General features: G+C 40.3%; 1 protein-coding gene across 1 annotated transcript in view; it reads right to left on the bottom strand.

Moving 5' to 3' along the window:
- top1b (DNA topoisomerase Ib) overlaps positions 1–16,276 on the bottom strand; it is a 70,928-nt gene that overhangs the window by 6,384 nt on the left and 48,268 nt on the right. The window contains exons 11-20 of the mRNA XM_073062027.1: positions 16,027–16,149; positions 13,254–13,441; positions 10,857–11,001; positions 10,080–10,223; positions 9,196–9,381; positions 6,099–6,167; positions 5,715–5,829; positions 4,965–5,092; positions 1,637–1,731; positions 752–901 (exon numbers count right to left, since the gene is read on the bottom strand). Of these exons, the coding sequence (XP_072918128.1) occupies positions 752–901; positions 1,637–1,731; positions 4,965–5,092; positions 5,715–5,829; positions 6,099–6,167; positions 9,196–9,381; positions 10,080–10,223; positions 10,857–11,001; positions 13,254–13,441; positions 16,027–16,149 (1,343 nt within the window). The remainder of the gene's footprint in view (positions 1–751; positions 902–1,636; positions 1,732–4,964; positions 5,093–5,714; positions 5,830–6,098; positions 6,168–9,195; positions 9,382–10,079; positions 10,224–10,856; positions 11,002–13,253; positions 13,442–16,026; positions 16,150–16,276) is intronic.

Raw genomic sequence — 16,276 nt, 5'->3', positions numbered from 1 at the left:
CATCTCCAGCTTCCTTGGCCCTAAGCTGAGAAATTCCTTCTCAGCTTCTCTACCTACATTTTACCTCTTAAAAATTATTTAAAAATCTTCACCCTCTTTGTGATATCATGGAAGCACTTTGTGTCAAGTTTTATTTAACAAGGATCCTATGAATTGGCACAGGATGTTATTTTTTTTTATTACATGCAAGACAAATGCCCAGGCAGGAACACCAGGATGGATTTTTGTAGTGGTTTCCTCAACTATCTTTTTGTGCAGAATCTTACAAAGTCCGTGCAAATAAGAACACAAAAACAAGAAAAACATTAGATTTTTCAGATGGCAGATTGTGTGAATCAGGAACAACTTTTTCCAATGCCTGAGCAATCCATTCCCTCCACCCCCCATAAAAAGGTAAACCTAAACACAAGGGAGTTTCCAGATATTGGAAATCCAGAGCAACACACAGAACGTGGTGGAGTAACTCAACAGGTCAGGCAGCATAAATGGAGAGAAATACATTGTCAACATTTTGAACCTAGACCCTTCAAGCTAAATCTATCTTTTAAGTAAATTAAATCAAGTCTGGAAATTTTACTCTGAATGTTCTAGTTACTTTGTAGCTACTTAAATCCCTTTACCTGGAATTTTAAAATTGGGGGTGTTTAATAGCACCACCAGTAGGATTAAGTTACCAGAGAGGGGGAAACTCCCCAACAGGAGGCGGTTGACTGAATTACATCCTCATAGTGAGGCCTTTTTATGCACTTACCAAGCAATGCTGATTCTAGGATCAAGATAGTTGAGTTTGGAAGTCCCAAGAGCTATCTGCTTATTCTCTTCTCGGTCAGTAGCTTGAACTTCCAATTTCATCAACTGATCTTCAAGTCTCTGGAGGGCTTTCTTCTTGCTTTCCACAGATCTATGCAGAAAATACAAAATAACTCTCAACCATTAGTTCACTAGCAACAGCTGTTCTTTCTGCACAAAGGAATAACAGATCATTTCTCAAACCAGAGTGTGTGTGTGTGTGTGTGTGTGTGAGAGAGAGTGACTGAGTAAGTACGTGTGTAGGAGAGGGGGAGGGTGGTAAACAAAGAAAGGCACAGGAAAATTTAAACAGAGAACTAATGTTAGCAAGCAATATTCAAGTAGCCAGTTGTGCAAAAGTCCCACAGAGTCCTAAAGAACTCAAAAATGAACATTAATTTTCTAGACATCTCGGCCCACCTGGCTGAAAAGTTGAAGACAGTTACACCAAATTCAAATTGCTCTGTTACTGTTAGTTAAAGGTAACTTTAAATCAAATTTTATTGCACAAAATAAGCTATTAAATATTAGTAACGAAGATGATATACAAATGCAAGCTGGATTTTCTTGCAAGGGTTGGGGGCACCATGATTTATTACTTTCTGATCCATAAGCCAGAAAGTGGGAGAATCTGAAGGGCATCTGTAAATTGTATCCTAAAATACTCATTATAACAAGAGACCAGTGAAAAGGAGATAGTGAAAACCCAGGTGATTTACACTGCACTTAGGTTTTTTTTCAAACAGGTTCTAACTTAGCTTTTTGTTCCAAGTTTGTGTCACTAATCTAGACAGCAAATTAATGCTGTAAATAGAAATGAAGTAGGAATTAGTAAAAAAAAACTTACTTTCTACACTTTTCATCTTTTTTGACTTTATAGTCAGCTTTAGCACTCTTCAGTTCTCTTCTGGCTAGGCCAATTTGATCTTTCTTTGCATCAATCTAAAGAACAATGAGGGAAAAGAAGTTGCTTAAAACAGAGAATATAAAAATAGATTCTACTCAGAGGTGGTGGGTGGGTCGCCTCATTGTTGCGTTGGAAAGGGGTGATTAACAAACCCATTCATTATACTGCTCTCTGGCTCAATGGAACCAAACCATCGCATTTGCCCACTGCTAACGCCACATCAAAAAGAGGCTCCCTTTTAATTTGTTCTAAGGATGTGAGATTGTGGCAAGACTAGGTTCTAGAGTCCTTGACGTGGGCACAATCAGCCTTGAATTTCTGCAATGCTTGTTATTCACCCAGTTTCAGGATTTTAATCCAAGAACAGATCGAGAGAGCAAAACAGTCAAAATGCTGGAGGAACTCAGCAGGTCAGGAAGCAGCAGCCCCAATGAAAGGACTCACCTTGAAATGTTGACTGATTATTAATTACCATAGGTGCTGCCTGGCCTGCTGAGTTCCTCAAACATTATGCGTGTTGCGCTCTGTATTTCCAGCATTTGCAGAATCTCATGTTTATTGAAGAGCAAAAATAGATTCTGTGCCCTTATTTCAGGATAATAGTATATACTGGCAATAATTTCCTGTAGACGTTTTAAATAACCAGGCATTAGTGTAACTCTGTACTAACAGTGCAGCAAATAAAGGGTACTGGTCACATGTGCACTTACACCAAGCTTCCTTACATAGGAGAAAGACATTCTGCCCATCAAGTCCATACCCATTCACAGAGCAATCTCCCCTTCAATGGTCCCCAGATTCTACCATTCATCTATATAGCAGGGACAATTTATAATGGCTTGTAGTGGAAGAGTCTAGGACTAAAGGACACAGCCTCAGAATACTAAAATGTCCTCTTAGAACAGTCATGAGGAATTTCTTGGCCAGAGGGTGGTGAATCTGTGGAATTTAATGCTACAGACAGTGCAGAGGCCAGGTCATTGGGTATATTTAAAACAGAGGCTGACAGGTTCATGATTTTAGTAAAGATGTCTAAGGTTATGGGGAGAAGCAGTGGTTGAGAGGGACAATAGATCTGCTATGATGGAATGATGAAGCAGATTCGATGGATTGAATGGCCTAATTCTGCTCCTATGTCTTATAACCGATGTAGTTGTGGGTGGAAACTGGAACACTGTGGAATCCCACACAACAAGGAGAACAGCATCGAAGGATGGAATTGAAACTGGGTTGCAGGAGCCACGAACCACGGAATTCATTCCTTTCATTAAGCCAGCTGGAGGCATTTCACCGTGTGGTTAAATGAAAGAAGAGCAAAGACAGTACAAGCTCGACGATGCTTGCAAGTAACATTTTAAATCAGGACCAGCTCCTGTCACAAACAGCAACAAGCCTTGCTCCCCCAACTGCTACCTTCCATCAATACAGCTGAAATTCAAATCCGACTTTGCAGTGAATCTCAAGACACAGAACTATCTCTTCCCATATTGCTAATCTGCGTGCAATTTTGATTACAGTGCCCCAATAGAATGCAACTTTAATCAAACTCTGCAGAAACATTAAGTTCAAAGCAAATTTATTGTCAATTACACATACATCACCATATTTTATCAAGATTCATTTTCTATTGGGCATTCACTGTATTATCAATGAATCAATAAAAAAAACTACAAATACTGATAAACCACCAATGTGCAAAAAAAAGACATATCATGCAAATACATAAAAGGTAAATAAATAAAGAATAGCGAGAACATGAGTTGTCGTGTTCTTGGAAGTGACTACACAAGTTATGGTGAGTGAAGTTATCCATGCCGGTTCAGAAGCCTGATGATTGAAGGGTAATAACTGTTCCCTAACCTGGTAGTGTGGGATCTAAGGCTCAGGTACCTCCTTCCCAATGGCAGCAGCAAGGAGAGAACACGGCCTGGATGATGGGGGTCATTGGTGATGAGTGCTGATTTCTTGTGGCAGCAACTCTTTTAGATGTGCTCAGTGGTGGGGAGAGCTTCCCTGTGATGGACTGGGACTGTATTATTTCTAAGCCATGAGGAGGCACCATGAAATGGGTCAAAAAATTTACTCAAAGCAGAAAGCTTTTAAAACAAAATCTTTGAAAAGAAAGTGTGGCAGCAAAATTCAACAGCCCGTGATGTGGTGGTTCTAAGAATAATGGTGTGGCAATGAAAACTGAAGAATGCACAAGTGATCAGAACTGGATACACAACGATCTCAGAGGGTTACATGTCTAAGGGAATTTACAAACATGATGGGATTATCAACATGAGTTCAAACCAATGAGGATTTTAAAAGTGTGGTGGTACAGTTCAGAAGTGAGGATTGGTCAGCAAGCTCAGGTATGGGATATGGTGACAGTCAGGGTCAGATGTCTGTATGACCTCTTGCATCAAAGGTTGTGTGATACTGCAAACACCGGTTTTTGAATTTGAAGCTTGCACTTTTTTTTGGCGAACTTAAGTCTTACCAGAAGCTGAGCTTTTCAGAAGGGGAGGGGGCACGGTAGCATAGAAGTTATTGCTACACTATCACAGGTCGGGGCATCGGACTTCGGAGTTCAATTCCGATGCTGTCTGTAAGAAGTTTGTATGTCCTTCCTGTGAAAGGTGGATTTTCTCCAGGTCCCCAATTTCCTCCCACATTCCAAAGGCGCACTATTTAACTGGTTGATTGGTCATTGTGAATTGTCCTGTGATTAGGCTAGCATTATATAAGTGGGTTGCTAGGCAGTGCAGTTCATTGAGCAGGAAGGGCCTGTTCCATGCTACACCTCTAAATAAATAAAAAAATACACATAGAAAGACTTGGCTTACCTCAATTTTATTGAGGATGCCAAGTGAAGACTAGGTAGGATATCCAGGCAATAGTCATGCTCAGTGGTATGGGCCAATAACATTACACATTCAATCATCACTACACTTTCTTTTGTAGATCATCTTGCCTCTCGAGCTCAGGCCCCTCAAGGACTGTATGGGAAATCAGTAATTACCGACAGGATGATCAACCAGTATATTAGAAGTGATCAAATCGACCACACGTATCAGCCTACATTTCTAGTACTTGGTAGTAGAAATGTGGGCTGATATTTCCTCTTCCTGGCATATTAGGAGGGGCCTGTGTACCACATAACTCAGCCAAAGAATGCAATTCAAACCAGCTATATGTGGCTCCCGGTGGAAATTACAGGGTCCTCAACAAACAATTTCTTTGTACAGGGATTAGTGGGTGGTCAGGAAAAACTCCTACTCACTTTGGTCTGTAGGTTTTGCATCGACTTCTCAAATGTTTTTGGGGGTGCTCTCTGATGGTTACAAAGGATAGCAACTGCTCGGTTGGCACGATTGTAAGAGAGTATTTTTGCTGCAACATTTTCATCCGCTATAAACAAATAAGACAGATTATTAGGAGCTATGCAATCACGTTAATAAGTTAAAATATAGGAGGTATTGAGACAGTAAATAGTTAAAATAGAAGAGATATTGCCGCAGTGCAGAACACATCACCTGTTACAGTAGTCCAACACCACCATAAGGGCCATATTGAAGGGTTATTGAATTCAAAATTTATGGCAACAAAATGTCATGGTATTAGCTCTAAGACAGTAAATCCTTGAGGTCTATCTCCACTCAAGTCTGGTTCATTTGAACGTGAGCAGTATTCCTCTTGTAACTTTGGCCATCAAGGTCTCTATGGTCTGGCTTCATTAGGTTAAGTCTTATCAGCTGCACGAAATTCTGGACTCAAGAAATAAAAAATTGGTCCCTTAACTGAAGCATTAAAAATTCTCCCCCTGGAAGATGATGCAAATACACTTAAACCAGGGGTTCCCAAACTGTGGTATGCCATGGACCAATACCATTAAACAAGGGTTCCATGGACCCCAGGTTGGGAACCCCGATCTAAACAACTGAGACAAGCTCAACGAATTAAACCCATACTCAAAGGGTATCCATTCCCCACTTCAACAGTAGCATTAAGTAACAGTGCAACTAACACTTACGGTTGGTCAGTTCCTTCAGCTGCTGCTGCAGGGTGATAGAAGCATTGTAGGTACGGAATACTTTAGCGGTAAGTCCGTCCATTAGCTCCTGTAGATGCTTGTTGAGGATTGATGTCTATATAAAAAAAATTCAAAAGCATCAGGACTACATGTAACTTGAACCTGCATGTTTACTTTGTACAAAATGGCTCAATTGGCATCCCAAGTTATGTATCAAAATCCTACAACAGGGACTCAATCTAGCCGACACTCACAGAAAGGGAGTAGTGCCCTTTTGCAGGTACACTAACCCGCAGCAATAAATATATGTACTGGCAATTGATGACACTATCTGAAATAATCTTTAACAGTCAATGGCTCCTTGATCATGGCAGAAGTACTTACATTGAGTCGGTCAAAAAGGTCGTCTTCAGGTTGCTTGTTCTCCATAAATAATTGAAGATTCTTGAATACCTGAGAGAAGAATAATACCATGAGAAGCAGCAACCTCATTTACCAGAAGGTATTCATTTTATCAAAAGACCACCCCCCATGTTAACCTGGGTCCCACTGCCTTTCATCTGTTGGCACTTTCTCATCTCCATCCTTTTATTATCGAGGTAGTCTTGAACAGGATTGCAGCTGAATTAGATCAACTTTATCATAGACTGAATGGCTTATTTTTATACTGCAAATTCTATTTTAACTGAAAAATATTCTATAATGCATTTGGAATTTTTAGTTGTGGATGTTTTAGAAGGTTGCAGAGATTAGGAAATACGAGGCGGCATAATTTTAAGGTGTATGGAGGAAAGTATGGGGGGGGGGGGGTGGATTTCAGAGCAGGGGATTGTGCTGCCAGGGATGGTAGTAGAAGCAGATACACTTGAACACTTAGGAAACTCTTAGGCACGTGAATGAAAGAAAAATGAGGGACTATGTAGAGTGAGAACTTCACCATGGACAGTCCTAAGCCTGGCTGAGAGGAAGGCTGGGCATGGGGCTAGCAACCCCATTCTGTAAAAATCCACAGCGACAGAAACACCCATAAAAGCTCCAAAGACCTCACTCCTGGGAGAGGAAGGATCTTCACCGGGAGGTTGTGTGGTGAAAGCTGAAGCTACAGGGCTGATCTATTGGCCTTAGGACAAATCTGGCGAGCTTCTGTTGGCCCCAGTAGGGTGTGATAGGCTTAAGAAGATGTGGGAGAGAAGGGTAAGATTGATTTTAGATTGTCAAGTCAGTATAATGTTGTGGTCCAAAGAGCCTGTACCATTCTATGTAATACCTGATTGAACTGGAGTTTCCTTCATTTTAGTAATATTGCATACCAATATACAGACAACCAGAAAGTGATAGACCTACACACAGTGGCATTTCTCACATGGGGCTAGCATTTTATTTCTAGTTTCAAAAATAACATGGAGATTTTGTTTTGCATGTTACGCAACAAACTAAGTGCCGTGGTAGGAGTATAGATTGTATTGAGCAGTGCATACTAAGAGTACAGTTGGGGTTGGTAAACAGATTGAAAACGAAGTCTTCAGAGAAATGTTGTTAACTACAGATCAACAATACTGAAAAGGACTTACCAGTACCATTTTCAATGGCAAGACTTCAAATCTCCACAATATTTGGAACACGCAAGGCAGCATATGTTATCCATCAAACAGATAAAAGCCACATATTCATGGTACTGTGGACTATAATATGATTGCTTCTACAGACCCAAATAGCAAAAGGGATATTTCAATCTTGGTGTGATGTCCGGTAAATAATAGTCAATGCCAGTACACAAATAGTACAAAACTTCAACTATCATTAGCCAAGGGTTAAATAGCTAGGAAACATCTTGACATTGACAATGGCCTGGCAAAGCATTCTTTAAAAATTCAATCTGTTTTGAGCCTCACTGAGAAACAGGATGTGCTTAACTGATCTGCAGAAAGTCTTAATATCTTGCATACCACACAGAGGTCTGCAATGGACAGAGCACCATTGGCAAACTTATTATGCAAAACCTTATCACTGAATTACAACTATTCAAATCAGGGATCTGACAGATTCTGAGTTCAGATGGAAAACAAATTATATTCAGGGGCTATAGATATAGCATAGATCTTAAAGTTAAACAACTATTAGAAAAAAAGTTTTTAATATCTGGAAATATCACAAAGTTAGGTGGTATCTATAGAAAGAAAAATTAGGTTAATCAACCCAACTTGCAGAAAATTTCAATTTTAAAAAAGTTTCAGGCTTCTGGCATCAGAACTTACAAAAATTAAAAGAACAGTTCTGACTGCATTCAACTATTCTGCTGTTAAAACAATCTCTAGTGTGGTAAAAATAAATATTATACCCAATTTCTTTACCTTCCCCTCTAGATTCTGCACTTCACTATAGTACCTAGTAAAGCAAACGAGGTATTATCATCACTGAACTATTCAGCTGCAAAGCCTCACTGTGGAGACTCATTTAAATTCTCAAACCTTTTCAGAAGTAAAACTTGAAGCTGGTTAATTAGAAATGTTATTTTCTCTTGTATTTTCATTGTAATTTTACTTTCCTCTGCTTGCTTATTGCTTATAATTACAAATATACATTCAGAAGCCAACTTTATTAGGTACACTTAAAGAACCCAGTGTGGTTTTCTGCTGCTGTAGCCCAACCACTTCAAGGTTCCATGTGTTATGCGATCAAAGATGCTCTTCTGCACAGCACTGTTGTAACATATGGTTATCTGAGTTACTGTCACCTTCCTGTCAGCTTGAACCAGTTCAGCTATTCTCCTCTGACCTCCCTCATTAACAAGGCGTTTTCTTCCCCCACAGAACTGCCACTCCCTGGATCCTTTTTGTTTTTCTACATAATTCTCTGTAAACTCTGGAGTCGGTTGTGTGTGAAAATCCCGGGAGTTTTTGAGACACTCAAACCACCCTGAGACCAACAATCATTCCAGTCAAAAGTCACTTAGATCACACTTCCTCCCATTCTAATGTCCTGAATATCAGCTGAATTTCTTGACCATACTTTTATGCATTGAGCTGCTGCCACATGATTGGTTGTTTAGGTATTTGCACTAACAAAGTGTACAGGTGAACCTAACTGTTCAGTAAATTTTCAAATAATTGTAGCACAGCTGATTCTGTATTCTCTAGAATCTTCATGATCACATCTTACCAATGGAATGGGTTTTATCTCCAGTCTGAGTATGAGACAACCACTACTACTTCCTTTTGTCTCCTTTCAAAGTTTATCCTTTTATTTGCCAAGTTTTATGCCCCATTCTTGACTTCTGTAGAACCTCTGGAACAATATTACCAGATCCTACAAATCCTAATCCTGGGCACCCAATTTAGGAATAATCTTAGGCAAAAGGTCAGGGCCTTTTGGAAAACAATGAAAAGATCCTTCCTAGACTGTGCTGATGACTTGCTTATTGTTATAACTGCAGCGTTAGGCTACAAAGGATGAAAAAAACAATGGTCTTGCCAGATCTTACCCTTTTTTCCACTGGCACTTTGTTGTAATACCGAATGGAATCTTTACCCAAGAAATCAAATTCAACCACGTATTCCTGACCATCAACCTCAGCGTGCAGGTTTATATGTTCCACTCGCAGAGAGCAACAACCAACTGTGTCTGCAGTCTCTCCTTCTTCCTTCTCATTACCAGCTCTCAAAGCTAGCTGCAATTTGGGGGGGGGGGGGGAAGAGAACAAACAGGAAATAATTAACTGAAAAGTACTAATGTTAAAGATAGCAAGAAAGAAACTGCATAGATCATCTAGCACAAGGGTTCCCAACCTTTATGCTATGGACCAATACCAATTAAGCAAGGGGGCCATGGATCCTCTACTCTAGGTAAAGGCAGTGAATTAAACTTTATTCCGTGTTCGTTGCTCTGTACAGGGCAGAAGTGTTATCTACTGGATCAAAAGTAAAATTCTGAATTTCCCAACAGTTGGGAACCCCAGATCTAGGTAGAACATGCCCTCTGCACATTACTACCATCAGGAGGGCATGCTGGAGCCTAATGACACACATTCAAAGTTCTGCCCCTTTGGCATCAAATTTCTGATTATTCCATGAACTCATGAACATCACCTCACTTTTAGCTCTCTTTTGCACTATTTGTTAATATTTCTTACTGTAACTTGTAAAAAATGTATTACACTATACTTCTGCTACAAACAAATTTTGTGACCTCTGTGTGTCAATGATAATAAATCTGATTCTGAGCAATAGAAAAATGCAAGGGTGGGTCCAAAAGTGGAAGTAGTAGTCAAGTCTTCCTCCTGTCCTCCATCTCCGCCATCCAAGTCCATCTCCAACAGGGCCCACAGCACAGACAACATCTGCAGAGTATTTTGTGGCTCTCACTCACCTTGTCAATAAAGTAAAGTGCAACAGCACGCTGTCGGACTTTCATTTCCTTTGATTTCCAGTCTTCCCTGTACTGTGCACGTATCTTGTCAACGTGTTTCTTCAACGTCCGAGCAGTCTCGTATTTCTGCCAATCCTTTTCACCCTATTCAAGTAGAAAGAATATAATTAGATTCCCCCCTCCAATGACTGAGATTTGGGATTATTGATCGCAGGAAGGTCCTAAGCGAGGAACATGGCACCAACAGAAATCATGGGGATAAAATAACCAAACTCTGACAAAGGGATTCAGCAGATCAAAAGATGAAAACTAATGGGCCCTTACAGAAAAGACTGAATAATTACATTAGAAGAATGGATAAAGCAGAAAGTTGAATCAATATCTCTGCTTTAAATCAGACACACGATTAGTTAAGTTCAATATTCTTACCAATTCTCACCTATAATGATGCAATAGATCAAGGGCCATACCCCATCACTACCTATCCACTTCCTAGACCGGCAGCAAGATTCGTAAAGATATCAACAGTAATTCTGCTGATTTTAAGACTGTAATTCTATCACCTTTATTCTCTCATTGGTGCTACCTCCCTCCAGTTCTCACAGCTGGATAACATTCACCCGGACTTTCAACAATCCAGTCACATGTAAAAAAAATAATTTCTATAGAATAATGTTGACCAACATTAATATAGACATCAATACAGCAGATTAGCTGCAGGTCACTGTCCGTCAAGTAAGCAGCTCTCTCAGCCTAAAACAACAAATCTCATTATACCTTAATTCTGGAGCTGGGGTTCAGCATGATATATTTGATAGAACCCTGGATGTTCTCTGTCCACGAGACCAGCCATGTCACCTTGTTGTCGTGGCGGACCTCTTTCCATTTTTGGCCTGGAGGTGGTTGTGGAACCTTTGAGTCCCTGGAGACAACAGGGAAACAAGTCAGTAACACATTGCCAAAATTATTCATCAATCCAATTGTATCGTTAAAATGAAAAAAAAACCAAATAATTTACAAAACTCTAGTCTTCAAGGGGTTCAATGGAAGATTACTGCATATGGTTATAATAGGCCAATAAATGTAGTAGCAGTTTAGTTTGTTCTGTCGCTTCCAAAAGTTCTTTTTTTAAAAAAAAGTATTTAATAGTAAAAGCAATTATCACCACTCATGTCCAGCAAATTTGTCTGACCATTGTCTGCATTGTTTATGACTCTTAAGTTTCATTTACCCATCATCTCAAACATGCTCTCACCAAGACTTTGAAATTGAGTCCGATTTTGGTCCATGAATCAGCATGCTTTTGCCACCACTTGAGGGAGCACCCTCCAAGATCCAGCAATGCAATATCAGGGGTTTGGTTCATCCATAGAGCAACAGTTGGCCAAAACACTTGCTTCCCGAACGGCAGCAGAATTAAACTGAAAACCACTCACTCAGTATCCTATAGACCTTTCTAATCTTCTGAGGTTTCAAAATCTGGTGCTGCTGGCATGGGCAGCACTTTTGGCAATCCCTTAACACCATAATGGCTTCTGGTGAAGGAACACTCAAGTACCATTGGACAGAGAGTTCCAAGAACTAGATCAAGTATTACAAAGTAAAACACTAACAGCTTTTGGTGGCAGCAGCACGTAAACTCAATACCATTCTTATCAAATCTGTTAAATAATACATTCCCAAGTCAAAGTGGAAGGGCCAAGAAAGATGAAACAATCACTCAATGTCTGTAGTGAGATGCTGAAGATGTTCTATAGGTCAGTTGTGGAGAGCGCCCTCTTCTTTGTAGTGGCGTGTTGGGGAGGAAGCATTAAGAAGAGGGACGCCTCACGTCTTAATAAGCTGGTAAGGAAGGCGGGCTCTGTCGTGGGCAAAGTACTGGAGAGTTTAACATCGGTAGCTGAGCGAAGGGCGCTGAGTAGGCTACGGTATATTATGGAAAACTCTGAACATCCTCTACATAGCACCATCCAGAGACAGAGAAGCAGTTTCAGCGACAGGTTACTATCGATGCAATGCTCCTCAGACAGGATGAAGAGGTCAATACTCCCCAATGCCATTAGGCTTTACAATTCAACCGCCAGGACTTAAGAACTTTTTAAAAGCTATTATTAATGCTTTTTGAGATAGTGATTCAGATGCATATCATATTTTTTACTGAGTTAAGTATTGTATGTAATTAGTTTTGCTACAACAAGTGTATGGGACATTGGAAAAAAGTTGAATTTCCCTATGGGGATGAATAAAGTATCTATCTATCTATCTTAATTCTGATATCATTACAGTCAGTGTGGAAGTGTACATTCAGTGGCCACTTTATGTGATCTTCTGCTGCTTAACTCATTCACTTTAAGGCTCGACATGTTGTGCATTCATAGATGCTCTTCTGCACATCACTGTTGTAACATTATTCCCGTCAGCTTGAACCAGTCTGGTCATTCTCCTCTGATCGCTCTCATTAACAAGGTGTTTTCGCCCGTGGAACTACCATTCATTTGATTTTTTTTTGGTGGAAAATCTAGTGACCGTTTTTTTTTGAAAAATCACAGATTAGCAGTTTGAGATACTCAAACCTCCCCGTCTGGCACCAACAACCATTCCACAGTCAGAGACACTTTTGATCACATTTCTTCCCCATTCTTCTGTTTGCTCTAACAACTAAATCTCTTAACTATACATATTTTTATGCATTGAGTTGCATTGCTGCCAAATGATTGGTTGATTATATATTTGCATTAACATCCTGGTGTAGGTATACAAGTATATCTAATAAAGTATCCTTTAGTTTGGGGAAGTGATAATCTGTCCTGCAACTTTCCACAAACTAGGCCTCCTTTATGTACAAGGCACAAAGGTATCAATTCCATAAAATTCCAAGATGTCCTGAGCCAATCTTCATAAAACGCAAGCAGTAGGAACCAAGTAAAATTTAACAATAAGAACCCTTAATAAATCCACACCCCCACTAAGCTTCTCTAGATCTAGAGCCAACAAACAACTAAATACAGGCAGAATGTTGCTCAGCACAACAAATTAAAAATTGTTATTCCGTATTAGTTTGCTCTGTGCAGGGCTATAGTATCATTTACTGGATCAATAGTGAAATTCTGAATTTCCAAGTTTGCATGTTAACGATGCAATGGCAAAACCCCTGGCTTCTTTGCAGATACTCACTTGCTACAGTTGATGATGATGTCCTGAGGCCTGATCCTTCTCTTCAGCATGCCCATCTTTGGGTGGTTCCCACGGCCACGGAAGAGCCCTGGTGGCTCAATTCTGAAGTTTGCAATCCGCTCTTTATGGTTGTCCATTATACAATATCCATATTCCTGTACAAGCTTCTCATTTTCTTCTTTTAATTTCTGGGATAGGTAGGGCAGTGAAGGAAAACTTAAATCAGAAAAATCCAACTTCTTCCAGTTTTTTCTCCCCACAAGTCTAGCATCATACTTAAAATAGCAAAGCCTCAGAAATTACTGGCCACACAGTCCTAAGTTCAGAAGTTCACCCTTGGCACAGTAGCACAACAGTTAGAGTGAAGCTATTATTGCGCCAACAGCCTAGATTCAATTCTGTTGCCCAAAAGGAGCTTGTATGTTCTCCCTACACATGTGAGTTTCCTCCTGGTGTTCCAGTTTGCTCTCGTATGTCAAAGATGTACAGGTTAATAGGTCACATGGATGTAATTGGGCAGCGCAGGTTTTTGACCTGATACCGTGCAGTTTCTCTGAATCTAAATCGTGCAAAGTGTCTCTTAAGTTCTCTTTCAGTGACTCCCAGGGATCACCGCTTACCACTTTATAGCTTCTGGCAAAAAGCCCTGCAAATAACAAATACTACTAATTCTTTTTTTTTGTTTTTCCTGCTGCCAAGTTGCAGTTTCATTTTAAAGTTAATCCCACATTTAGGGGGAAACCTCAGAGAGGGGGTTCAATATCTGTATTTGTCATTTGACTGTGATTCCCAAGCATGTGTTTAATTTTCTGGGGGTGGTGAAGGAAGACCGAGTGGGTGGGGCAAATTACTATGTGAGTGATTCAGAAGCATTATCTGGCAGTCCAGGGAAACGAGTTAAAATGCATTTAATTAAATAATGTACTACAATGTTCATAAAACTCCAGGATTTCCTTTGAGCTGAGGGTAGAAAGAGAATGGAAGAATGTACTGTTTTTAATCAGTATAATAATCTTGTTGTATTACATTTGCTACGTTAAGACAGAATAACAAAGATTTACACTTTACAGTATAAGTGACCAAGGTTCAATTCCCACAGCTGCCTGTAAGGAGTTTGTATGTTCTCCCTATGATTGCATGTTTTCTTGAGGTGCTGGTCATTGTTAAGTCGACCCATGATTAGGCTAGGTTTAAATTGGGGGATTGCTGGCGGAGTGGCTCGAAGGGTGTATTCCGCATTGTACGTTAATAAAAAACACTGTAAGATCAACAATTAGCTTTATTTGTCTCATATACAGTATATTGACATATATAGTGAAATGCACTGTGTGTGTTAAACCAAAACAGTGAGGATTGTGCTGGACAGCCTGCAGGCGTTGCCATGTTTCTGGTGCCAATGTAGCTTGCCCACAAATCACTAACCCTATCCATACATCTCTGGAATGTAGGAGGAAACCCAGTAGTCACAGGGAGAATGTACAAACTCCTTACAGACAGTGGTGGGAACTGAATCTCAAACTTTTAGCTGACGCAACAAAGTGACTGCACAACTGCTACTGCACCGCCCACTTGATTTAGGGACATGAAACCAGATGCATCATCTGTCACTGATTTTGAAAATGAATTTCAATAAAGCAGAACTGCTCCTGATCACCATTACAGAGTAGTACAAAGAAAGACAAAAACAGTAAGCCACTAACTGCAGCTACCCTCTTATGCTCTGTTTTAACATCACTAGGCCCTCAGCATGGAACTTTCAAACATATGAATATCTGCATCACAAAGACAATGGCTTAAGGAGATGTCTCGTTTGGGAGAGCAATGTAAGTTGACCATGCCAGCAATGGACAAGATACAGAATAAAGAACAATACCTTGATAGCCTGGATGCACATACACTATCTTTTCAGTAGATTTATGTTGAAACACCGTATAGTATTAAGAGTGTACAGCTTAGGAGAATCAATGACATCTTGCATCTATGGAAGCAGCTCTATTTTCATCTTTAATATCTCTATTTCTCCCTTTCAGGGTTCTTCTGAAGACCCTGACCTGGAGTTACACACCGACTATGTTTCTTTGTGGAAATGTGCTCTCGGGGTTTCACGAACTGCTGTTATTCGGCACGCCAAGGGTGCGGCCCAAAAGTTTCACTTGCCTTTGGAGGACCGAATTTCGTACTACGGGGGGGGGGGGGAGATCGGGATCGGAGGTCAGAGCGATCGGTATGTTATGGGAGAGGGAAGATCTAAGGCTGTGTGCCCAGAGACCTGAGCTCAGAAAAAGTGACGCAACAGACTTTTAACATCGTAAACCAGTGAGTTGTTTGTTGTCTCACCTCTCGCTGTGAAATGGAGACACCTCTTTCTCCCTTATTGGGGTGGGGGGAGGGGGAGTGGGAGGAGAGAGCCTGTGGAATGTTGAGTATCGGGTGAAACACAAAGTCTTTGGGGTAACTGCAAATCTGTGGTTTTGCTGTTGCTTTGCTCACGTTTGAGTACTCGGTGCTGGGCGCCAATGCTCACTGCTGCTAACACGCAGGATGGAGGAGAACTGGGGGGGACTTCGGGGTTCTAACATTCAACTGTCATTCTTTCGGGGCACTCCTTTTTTTGTGGATGATTGTGAAGAAAAGCATTTCAGGATGTATATTGTATACACTTCTCTTGACATTAAATGTACCTTGAAATAGTGTAGATTATTGTCACAGTATCTGTAACCAGCAGACATTCACCAGAGTTAAATCACTGGTGAACCCCTCTCCCAGTACAAACCTGTTTCTCCTCTTTGGACATCTGCTTTCGAGCCTCAGACTGTGCCTTGAAATATTGGCTCATTTCTTCAAAGTTGCATTTGTTGAGATCTGTTATTGCCGCCTTCTCTTCTGGTTTCATTTCCTACAATGGATTAAGACCTTAATTACTTAAACTGCAGCAGAACCAAGAATGTAAGAAACTTTGGATCACAGTGCAAACATCCTAATATAGGAATAATGCATTCACTGGGTGTCTTTTTCATCAAATA

This window comes from Hemitrygon akajei, chromosome 11 (assembly GCF_048418815.1).
Source record: "Hemitrygon akajei chromosome 11, sHemAka1.3, whole genome shotgun sequence".
NCBI classification, from domain to species: domain Eukaryota; kingdom Metazoa; phylum Chordata; class Chondrichthyes; order Myliobatiformes; family Dasyatidae; genus Hemitrygon; species Hemitrygon akajei.
The sequence above is the reverse complement of the archived record's forward strand: the minus strand, read 5'-3'. Positions and strand labels throughout refer to the sequence as shown.